Source organism: Carassius gibelio, chromosome A4 (genome assembly GCF_023724105.1).
Source record: "Carassius gibelio isolate Cgi1373 ecotype wild population from Czech Republic chromosome A4, carGib1.2-hapl.c, whole genome shotgun sequence".
Taxonomy (NCBI): domain Eukaryota; kingdom Metazoa; phylum Chordata; class Actinopteri; order Cypriniformes; family Cyprinidae; genus Carassius; species Carassius gibelio.
In genome coordinates, this window is record NC_068374.1 from 8,874,118 (window position 1) to 8,885,744 (window position 11,627).

General features: G+C 38.8%; 1 protein-coding gene across 2 annotated transcripts in view; it reads right to left on the reverse strand.

Moving 5' to 3' along the window:
• LOC127967777 (gastrula zinc finger protein XlCGF26.1-like) overlaps positions 1–5,396 on the reverse strand; it is a 369,056-nt gene extending 363,660 nt beyond the window's left edge. For both annotated transcript variants that reach the window (XR_008155827.1, XM_052568460.1), the window contains exons 1-2: positions 5,342–5,396; positions 4,619–4,736 (exon numbers count right to left, since the gene is read on the reverse strand). Coding sequence is in view for 1 of the 2 variants with exons in the window: in XM_052568460.1 (XP_052424420.1) it covers positions 4,619–4,703 (85 nt within the window). In the remaining variant the exon portion in view is untranslated. The remainder of the gene's footprint in view (positions 1–4,618; positions 4,737–5,341) is intronic.
• Positions 5,397–11,627: the final 6,231 nt, after the last annotated feature.

Sequence of the window (11,627 nt, forward strand, 5' to 3'; positions counted from 1 at the left end):
AAATTACACTTTCAGTTTTGATCGTACAGATAAGATCAATAGATCAATTAAATCTGTAAAGGGTCTAATTTTTTTTTGGATACAGACATAATAACAACAGAACTTTGTGCATTTATAAAATAAAGATAACAAACAAGGTGTGCTGTCTGCAGCCTTTGTCTGCGCTGATCTTCATTTAGACACGTGTCATTAAAATGAACTGTAACTGTAACGTGAATACTCAATGAAGAGACGTGAGAGATATATCTATAGAAAGCTTGACATGTCTGCTTTTAAACTAAACAAGTGCCACCGAAAACAAATATTCTGTGTTAAAGTAATCCATAGGAAAACAACGCGATGTCTGTTTTTCACGTCTGCCTTCATTATCTTCTAATGTGACCACGCCCCCGCGCTGAACGCTCTATTCAGATTCAGACTGAAACGCGCGGCTTGAATACGCCCACACAGAAGAAAAAGCAGCCAGACTGTTCTTCAAGTTTTTTTATTTTACTGTTTGCTTCGGGATGAGAGGAATAAGACATACATCACTCCAAAAAGATGTGATGTGGTTGAGGATTTGGATTTCCTCAGAAAAAAAAGAATGAAGCACTTTATTCAGCAGAGATCATAAACATGAGTAAGTCTCTTTTTAATTATTTATATACTTGTATTAGTTTTCACATAACGTGTAAAACATTTTACTAGTTAGACTTTTTCCAAACTTTAAATCCTGACTAAATGTATAATCAAGTGAAACATTATGAAATTTCAATAACAACATACAATACAGTCAGACCCTGTTTTTCAATTAAACCTATTACTACTTATAAGATGAATGAAATTGGCAAATTAATTGAACAATTGTGCCAACACACACACAAATTAAAAGACTCATGACGGGGAGCTTTGGTGGATTCCTGCTTGTCCTGTAGATGATCTGCTCACACGCTTTAATTTAGCAAACAAGCAGATAGGTTTCTTAGATTAGAAGCATTCAGCTTTTCCACCATGTAAACATTACGACCATTACTTATTTATAGAAAATAGAGAAAACCCATTCCAAAAATGCACCCCAGCGCACGGAACATTTTTCCGTCGTTAAAATAGCAAAAGTGGATTTGGAAACGCCCTGAGTGCACCTGTGCCGTGCACTTCTGAAATTAACAGCAGTAACTGCACAGTATAGTAGCCTACATTCAATACAAACATAGATGGTACAGACATCAACATTTAGCTTTTGTTTTTGAATTGGGTTGAAACTACAAAGAACTGGCCTTAAATTAAAAGATTAAGTGTAACCATGTGACATTAAAGGCAATAACTGCATAGTTCTACAATCCAAACAACACAATCAACACACATTCAATAACATGTTTCTTAATCAGCATTCAGTATTTTAGTTTTTAAATTTGCTTTTAAACAAAAAAAAAGGTCTTTACCAGTGAGACTAAATAAAAGTATGCTATATAAATACATTTTCCAAAATGTTAAAATCAAATAATGTTTGTGCGAATAAAACAAAGATGCAAAGTGTTTCATTCATCCAATAAAAAAAAAAAAATTGGGGTAATGATTCACATCTATATTTCTTTACTTGAGCCAATGAAAAATAAATAACTTATTGTCTCAAGTAAAAAAAAATAGATGTGTATCTTTACCCTAATATGTTTTAATTGGATGAATGAAACACTTTTTGTCAGTCTGCTACAGCAGGTGATTTTTAAATCAAACAAAGTCTATGTAATTTTAAGGTAAAATTAAAATAATCACCCTAATGCAGAACTGACGTTTATTTCTGGCTTTTCAAACGTGTATGCAAGTTCTAAAAAAAAAAAAAAAAAAAATTTCAGTTTTGTCACAGTTTAGTCCGTTTCGTTTCTCATCCAACACGTGAGAAGTTGATCTGAACATCTCTTCATGGTCTACTCGTGTTCAGGGCGCGGACCGGTACAGTATACGCTCGCGCAGCTTCAGTGCGCAGGAAAGGGACTCTTATTTGTGCGCCAGTACACCAACGGCTGATCGCTTCCTGCTATCTGTGCCTCAGACATGTAGCTCTGCACTTCCAGTACTGATCGGCTGCCCGTGTCCTGTGCACAGATTTCGAAATACTTCCACACAAATGACATAGCGAACGATTACAATGTAGTCTGTGCACACGAGCGCACTTCCGGAAAAATTGGCCTGAAAAAAGACCAAAAACCGGCCGATTGCCGATCGCGTATTTTAAGCAAAACCCGGCCGGTTCCGATTTATGGCCGGTCAACCGGTGCATCCCTATTCCCTATCATAAAAATAAGTGCCGATGATCAGGGGTTGAAAAATTATTACATAGCTGTGTAATTAAAAATACCTATAACTAAAAATATTACATTATATATTGACATTATCACATTTAGTATGCAAGTAGGGCTGTGTGATTAATCGAAATCGAAATAAAAACACAATTTGAGTGTGCACGATTTCTAAATCGCTTTATAGCACGATTTTCCACAGTCCTGACCTCCCGCAGTATGTTATCTGAACAGATCAGGATGCAGCGCTCCTAGCGCGAGAACAGAGCAGACTGGGCATATGCATAACTCCAGGTTCACACACACTCTGTGATGCGTAGCCATTTTTTTGAGCCCATGTTAATGGATCAAAGCGGTTACACTGCACGCAGTAAAAAGATGAGAACAGAAAAGGTTATAGATAGAAAGGTGTGAAAAGATGTAATATCTTGCGCATGAGCACAGAGAGAGTTGTGAGTGCACAGGACACAGGTTGAGCGAGAGGAGACACGTGAGGCAGTGTGTATCTGAGCCTTACAGTTTATTGTCTGAGCACGTGTGTCTGGTTTTGTTAACAGAGCAAAGGAAATCTGTGTGTGAGTGGATTCGCGCTCGTGCATTATTTTATGTGCTTTCACGTTACAATAATGCGCTATCGTTGCTGCTTCTGAATCACGTACACATAACTTACTGTAAAAGCACTGCAGATGGAGTACGTGTGAACCTTGGGCAATAAATATATTGGTAGGGCTGTGCAAAAAATCTCATTAGTAAAGACGCTCCTGTAATATCTCCAGCACGTGCGTTCAGATCAGGGTTGCCAGGTTCTCACAACAAATCCTGTCCTGTTAAAATATATGTTTTTTTAGCAGGGTTGCTTTGGTAAAATTAGCATTTTAGGGGCTAAATATCACGTTATTGGGGTTGCTTCAAAACGCGGACATGAAAAAAACCACAGACTTGGCAACACTGGTTCAGGTGGAGCGGCAGTTACTACACAGAGCCGTAGTCTACCGACAACTAACACAAAATCGCTTTCAAAATCGACAAAGAATTGCCTTGTGTAGATTGTCAGTGAATTACGGCTCGTGTAGTAAATGCCAACCAGTTTTGAGAAGCAACTGGGCAGGATTTGTTGTGAAAACCTGGCAACCCTGATCTGAACGCACGTGCTGGAGATATACTTCTAATTACAGGAGCTTCTTTACTGATGAGATGCGCATGAAAATAACATTCGATTTTTTGCACAGCCCTACCAATATATTTATTGCCCAAGGTAAAATATACGTTTTTTTAGCAGGGTTGCCTTGGTAAAATTAGCATTTTAGGGGCTAAAAATCACGTTATTGGTATTGCTTATTGCAAGTGCTGGAGATATACTTCTAATTACAGGAGCTTCTTTACTGATGAGATGTGCATGAAAATCACATTTGATTTTTTGCACAGCCCTATATATTGGGCAAAAGATATAACACCTGAGGCACCGCTACAGTGAGCTTTATGACCGATGCATGGCAAAAAAAAAACATCTCCCTGAACAAGGGTTTAATTTTATTTTTTTATTATAATATTTTGCCATATGTCTAGATTTTCTTTGACATCTTTACTTAGTGATTATTTTGACTAGAGTCTGTTCTAGAGACATGTTACAACTTTTTGATAAAGCTCTCATTGGTTTTCTTTTGGAAATATGTTTCAAATTTATACTGATTGCATTTATGACTGTAAAGCATGTCTGTGTGTGTCAAAATAGTGATCAAAACTTGAAATCGCAAAATTGATAAAATCATGATAGGTTTTTTTTTTTTCATATCGCACAGCCCTATATGCAAGTAAACTGTTATAGATGCAATTTTATGAAATTCTAGATCCTTAGAAAAGCTTGCATTTCTACAATATTAGTCTCTAATCATTTTGATTGCAGTTGTATCTTTAAGCTGGCAGTTATCAACATCTCATCAAAAATCATGTTAGAGGACCACAAGACTTCGACCCAGCAGAACTGGTTTCTTACAGACATTTAGGTCTAAAACATTAGAAACACTTTCCTCTACACTAGGTTCAGTTTTGTAATAGCAGTTTTGTATTAAATTCAAAAGATCAAGTCACAAGCCAAAAAACAACAACAAATCTCCACTTATCTTGATCTTGATGGAGGGATTCACCATCTCATAATTTTTCACAATTAGGAAACTAACTGTTGCTTTCACAGAAATAGTTTTTCTGTTAATAATATAATAGCCTTCTGTTAAGACTACTTTTATTAATAACTGGAAATATCAACACTAGAGTTTAATGTGTTCTGTAGAGCTGGACATTTGAATAATGATCAACTGAGTTCAGCTTTGAGAATGAAAACCAACCTGTTTGTTCCTCAGTCTCTTCATGTTTGACTCTGAATGTGTCTTCAATCTTCATTTCTTCTCTCTCCTCTTTAATAAACTCCATCTTTATAAAAGTTTCACATGGACCTCAGTTTATCTGTGATTAAGATGAGAATAATTAACAGAAATAATCAGCTCTAGTTCAGTAGTCAGCACACTGCTAAGGGAGTCAGAGTTAATGGACTTAAAATGTATGACATTAAAAACAACATTAGCAATCAAATTAATAAAAGGACAGAATTTGGTTTACATGTGTATTAAGACGTATATTTAGTATTGAATGATGTGTAGATTATATGTAACAGATTTCACTTTCAGGAAAACATTTTCAGTTGGTTAGTAAAAGTTATCATTAAACAGGTTTGTGTTTGTTTTCATCGCATTTACTCTGTTTTAAACAGCAGATGACGTCAGATCACTGAATCATTTTGCGATTCAATTGATTCATTGCTGTTTTCTCCAACACTACTAACCAGTAACCGAGGTCTTGTTTAAAATGAACTGATTCACTATATAGGGAGCGAAATGAGACGCACTCTTACTTCTGTTCGGGAACACTTTACAAGCATTAACCATCATTAATAACACTAGTTAAAGCATAACAATGTGACACGGGTTCAGACTTGTTTTCACAGTGTAATAATATACGACTCTAAATGAGTTTAGTCGATTGAAACACTTTAAACTATTAACATCACAAACCTTTCTTCAGCCGAATCACAGACGCGTGAGAGCGCGCAGCCTTATGACGTCACACCGCCAGAGCAAAATAAAAGTCTTTTTTTTCTAAAAAACATATAATTTTACATTTAAAAACAAATGTAATACAGTACTGGAGCAATCGAAAAGACAGCAAAAATATTTAACTGTTTAATCAACTGAATTATCATGTCAATATAATCATCTTCAATCTCAGTTTCTCCTCAGAATGTAACAGGCAATAAATCAAATTTAATCTTTATTTAGTTAAAGTGCATTATATTAAAAGGTTATTTCTTAAATATATACATGCATGTGTTTGTATTTATATCCATTTACATTTAGTTGTTTAGCAGACACTTTTATCCAAAAGCGACTCACAAATGAGGACAAATGAAGCAATCAAATGTAACAAAACAGCAATGATATATAAGTGCTATAACAAGTCTCAGTTAGCTTAAACGCAGTTCACGTAGCAAGTTTTTTTTTAAATTATATAATAAAAAGAAAACAGAATAGAGAAAGCTAGTGTTAGATGCCTTTTTGCTTTTGTTAATTGTATAATAAAAGGAAAATAGATAGAATGCAAAAAGAATAGAACAGTTAGTGTTATTTATTTATTTTGAGAAAACAAGTAAATTAATACTTGAAAACAAGTAAATTAATTTTGACGCTTGTGGAGAGGACGCTGGCGCTGTCTGTTCGCCGCTTCTCCAATCGCGCCAAAACAACGCCAAGTTTTTAACCTTTTTATCTTTTACTATCCTCTACCCTCGCCACCGACCAGTGGACCTTTTACAAAAAAAAAAAAAAAACTGTTTACCTCCCGCACCACCGAACTGTGGACCTTACTGGATAGCTAACGTTATCAGGTAGCTTTTGAGTCTAGCGGTGGCCTACCTGTTGCCGCTAGCAAAACACCTGCTCGGAGCCTCCCTGGAATTGGTCGTGCATCGCAGCTGCTACGCGGCTAAAAACGGCCGTTTTTTCGCGCCGCCGCCTCCACTATGTTGAGTTACTCCGTCAACCAGCTGATGAATCTCAACAGTTTCCTCACTCCACCGTGCATTGCAGTGCTTAAACAACTAGGAATTCTCCGCCGTCCACGCTATCTCCATAGAAGTTCCCGCAGAAAGTTTGTCTGCTCACAGACAAGTCCTACCATCCCGGCTCTCTGGTCAGCAACACGAACTGTCGCACCACATACACTGAAGCTGGATGCAAAACGTGGAGTGGACTCCAGTCTGCTACGGCCAGTCCAAAGATTTGTTGCTTCATCAAGTAGCAAAATCGAACTCTTAAATGCACAGTCTATTACAAACAAATCCTGCCTCATTCATGACCATATCCTGGAAAAATCTCTGGATTATATGTGCATTACAGAGACCTGGCACCAACCAAATACCTTTTTTTCTTTAAATGAGAGCTGTCCCCAAGGATATAGCTACCTCCAGAAAGCTCGCAGCACGGGGCGTGGTGGCGGCCTGTCAGTCATCCATCGCAGCGATCTGGATTTATCTCTGCAACCATTACCTGAACTATCTTCATTTGAATGCCTTGCATTTAAATGTAAGTACCCTTCCCCTGTGTTGTTCCTTCTCATCTACCGACCACCAAAATCAAACCCATCATTTATCACTGAGATGTCAAATCTCCTCACAACTTTCTGCACATCCTCCGCCGATGTTATAATTTTAGGTGATATGAACATCCATGTTGACACCCCCTCCTGCCGTTTTTCAGCAGAATTTCTTCAATTACTGGACTGCTTTAACTTAAAACAACTTGTTGGTGTTCCCACACACACCAGGGGGCATACCCTGGACCTGGTCATTACTAACTCTGCCCCTCTCACCAACCTGCAGGTGTATGACCTAGGTGTGTCCGATCATAAGGTAATCTCTATGGATTTGCCATCCCCATCCAGCCTCTCCAAGCCTAAGCGGAACATCTGTTTCAGAAACCTAAAAAACATAAACCCAGAACTCTTGGCAGCAGACTTTCAGCATCTTTCCACACACTTTTTATCAGCTGACGAAGCAGTGGACTACTACAACAGCCATCTGAGCAGCCTCCTGGACCTCCATGCACCTGTTAAAACAAGAACAGTCACCTTCACCCACTCAGCACCCTGGTTTACAGATGGGCTTCGTAAGATGAAGGCAGCAGGGCGGGTCCTTGAGCGGCGTTTCAGAGCCTCTGGCCTCACTGTACATAAACAAATCTACCGGAAGCAACAACAAAAATATGCACAGTCCCTCAAAGAGGCAAGGTCACAGTTTTACTCCGATGCCATCAGAAACAGTCCAGGAAATTCCAAGCAGCTCTTTTCCACTATAAACTACCTTCTCAAACCACAATCGACCCCACTTACTGCCGCTACAGAAGAGCAGTGCAATAAATTCATGGATTTCTTCACGTCAAAAACTGCACATATTCGCTCTGCCCTTTCCGGTCCTCCCACCCAAACTGTTCCCCCAACATATACCATCTCCCAACCCCTAAACTGCTTTCCTGAGGTTTCATCAGAAGAGGTGCAGAACATCATCAGGAAGATGAAATCCTCCACCTGTCCCCTGGACCCTCTCCCAACCTCCCTGGTAAAAACTTAAAAACTCATATCACTGTCCTAAGTCCCCTGATCACTGCTGTTATAAATCATTCCCTCAAAACTGGTCACGTTCCCCCTGTCTTAAAAAATGCCATTATCACACCACTGCTCAAAAAACCCACTCTTGATTCGGAAGTCCTATCCAACTATAGGCCCATCTCAAATCTCCCCTTCATATCAAAAGTTCTTGAGAAAGCAGTTGCCAGCCACCTTCAGGACCACCTCAAATATAATAACCTCTTTGAAAAATTCCAGTCAGGTTTCCGCTCTGCTCACAGCACAGAGACTGCCCTCGTTAGAGTCACAAACGACCTCCTCATATCATCTGATGTTGGCTCCCCTTCCCTCCTCATCCTCCTGGACCTTTCTGCTGCATTTGATACTGTCGACCATGGTATTCTTTTAAACCGGCTCCACCTCACTACTGGACTAAATGATACTGCCCTCAGTTGGTTCAGATCATACCTCACAAACCGGACAGAATACATCTCCCTGGGCCACTCCAAATCATATCCACACACAGTTACTTGCGGTGTCCCCCAGGGGTCAGTCCTTGGCCCCATCCTCTTCATTCTCTACCTCACCCCCCTTGGCCAAATCATCAGCCGTCACAAAATCTCATTCCACTGCTATGCCGATGACATACAGCTCTATGTACATGCCACAGCTGAATCCACACCCTCACAGTCATCCCCATCAAAACTCAGCACCTGTCTGGAGGAGATAAAGGTATGGATGGAGCACAACTTCCTTCAACTAAATAGCTCCAAAACCGAAGCCATCTTGATTGGCACTCCTCACCAAATCAAATCATCATCCATAACCAGTATCACCTTTTCTGGCACCAACATTCCCCTCTCATCAACAGTAACTAATCTTGGTGTAAAAATTGACTCCCAACTCACTTTTGAAGCTCATATAAATCACTTATGCAAGACCTCTTTCTACCACCTCCGTAACATCTCCAAACTCCGGCCCATTCTCACCTTTTCAGATGCCGAAAAACTGGTTCATGCCTTTGTCTCCTCCAGACTGGACTACTGCAATGCACTTCTCATTGGGATTCCTGGAAAGAGTCTGCAGAGGCTTCAATACATCCAAAACTCTGCAGCTAGGATCCTGATGAGAGTCCGGAAATATGAGCACATTACCCCCATTCTTCACTCACTCCATTGGCTTCCCATCTCCACCAGGATTGAGTACAAGGTTTCACTCCTCACACATCAATGCATCCATGGACATGCCCCCTCCTACCTAAAAGAACTTATCAACCCACAAACCACAACCCGTTCCCTCCGTTCCACTCACTCAAACCTCCTCCACATACCCAGAACCAGACTGAGGACAATGGGAGACAGGGCCTTTTGTACTGCTGCCCCGCATCTGTGGAATGGCCTCCCTGACTCCTTGAGGGCTCCACAATCTACTGATTGTTTTAAAAAAGGCCTCAAGACATTTCTTTTTAGCAAAGCTTTTGGTCCCTTTTAGATTATTATTATTAAAGAACTGCTTATCTTTTTGTTTTTGTTTTAACCCTGTAGCACTTTGAGATCTCTGATGAAAAGTGCATTATAAATATAATGTATTATTATTTATTATTATAATAGCGTTTAAGTCTAAATGGGGCACTTTTTTAAAGAATAGAATTAGAATAGTGAGTGTTAAAGACAGAGATGGGTTTTAAGCCGAATCTTGAAGATGGCGAAGGACTGAGTTGGGGAGGTCATTCCACCAGGAGGGAACTTTTAATTTAGAAGTCTGTAAAAGTGATTTTGTGCTTCTTCTATCTTCAATCTTCAATCAAGATCTGTATACTACTCATCAATATATATATATATAGAGAGAGAGAGAGAGAGAGAGAGAGATTATAGTTCTAATGCTCACAAAGTTTGCATTTATTTGATCAAAATACAGTGTAATAGTAATTTACAGTTATAGTGTAATTTAAAATACCTGTTTTCTATTATATATATATATATATATATATATAATAGAAAACAGGTATTTTAAATTACCTATTAAAATAAAGAAAACTCTTTGAATTCGAAGGTGTGTCCAATCTTTTGGTATATATATATATATATATATATATACCAAAAGATTGGACACACCTTCGAATTCAAAGAGTTTTCTTTATTTTCATGACTATGAAAATTGTAGATTCACACTGAAGGCATCAAAACTATGAATTAACACATGTGGAATTATATACATAACAAAGAAGTGTGAAACAACTGAAAATATGTCATATTGTAGGTTCTTCAAAGTAGCACCTTTTGCTTTGATTACTGCTTTGCACACTCTTGGCTTCTCTTGATGAGCTTCAAGAGGTAGTCACCTGAAATGGTCTTCACTTCACAGGTGTGCCCTGTCAGGTTTAATAAGTGTGATTTCTTCCCTTATAAATGGGGTTGGGACGATCAGTTGTGTTGTGGCAGATGTCCTGTTGAGAGCTTTGTTGTTGAATATAAGGAACGGCGAGCTGAGGCTAGGAAGGTTATAAAGTGTGTGACAAGAGAGAGTTGGCAGAAGTTCTGTGGCACTCTTGGTTCTGAGACTACTGTTAAACAGGTTTGGAATATGATTCATCGTATGGCGGGAATTAATAGAGGTTTTTCTATTCCTGTTTTGGTAGAAGGTATAAATTATATAAGCTATATTGATCTCCACCTCAACACTCATATTCCAGCAGAAACATGTAACATATTATAATGTGTTCTGTGGGAGTGTGTGTACCGTTTGTGTATTTGTGCATGTGTGTGTTTTCTGAATTGGGGATATTCTGTTGTCTCTGCCCTTCATTTGGGTATAAATCTTTATTGGATTGTCTCAGATTTTGTACATAAAAAAAAAAAAAAAAAAAAATGTAATAAAAACACAACTTTCAGTTTTCCAGTGAATTCCATTCATTCCTATATGGTTATTTCGGGGAGGAGACGAGATGGAGATGTACGTACGCACAATTTTCCCATGACTGGGATAAAAAAAAAAAAAGTTTTGTGCAGGTTCTGGCGTACATCTTGTTTTTGTACCTATGTACACTTTTAGGATGAAATCTACAGAGTGTTTTATCAATGAGACCTCAGGTGATTTTCCACTTTTTTTTTGTGCACACTGAGAAGACCAGGTCTCCGAAGTGCAAGAAGGGTCCTGCAAAGTGTATGAGATCCTCCCCCTTCACAGGATTTCCTTAATCTGCCACCAGAGGTTCCCGATTAGCGCTCTTTCACATAGCAACGGTGCGAGAAGAGAGCTGACGAGAGGAGAATCCTGCCAGGACAGGTGCAGCCAGAACTTTTTTTTTTTTTTTTAGGTGGAGCCATAACTGCTAAATTTAGCTTTTATGTATTACGTCATAATGGAGGTGATGTACCTCAGACTTAGCCAGTGTTAGGCAGTAATGCGTTATTAGTGACGCAGATACTTTTGACAGTAACTAATACTGTAACGCATTACTTTTTAAATAAGTTAACTCTGTTAACCGTTACCACATGGTGCATTGTCCGTTACTATTTTTAATTAATTAATTTTGCCTGAAGTGTAGCCTACAGCCTAACCTGTTTGCAGCAGCGACGCATTGATTGGAGGATGCCAACCACTGTAAACACCAGACGCACTGTGGACGTGTTTCCGTTTTGAGCAACACGAGTTTCTCAAAGTGGACATATGCTCTTAAGC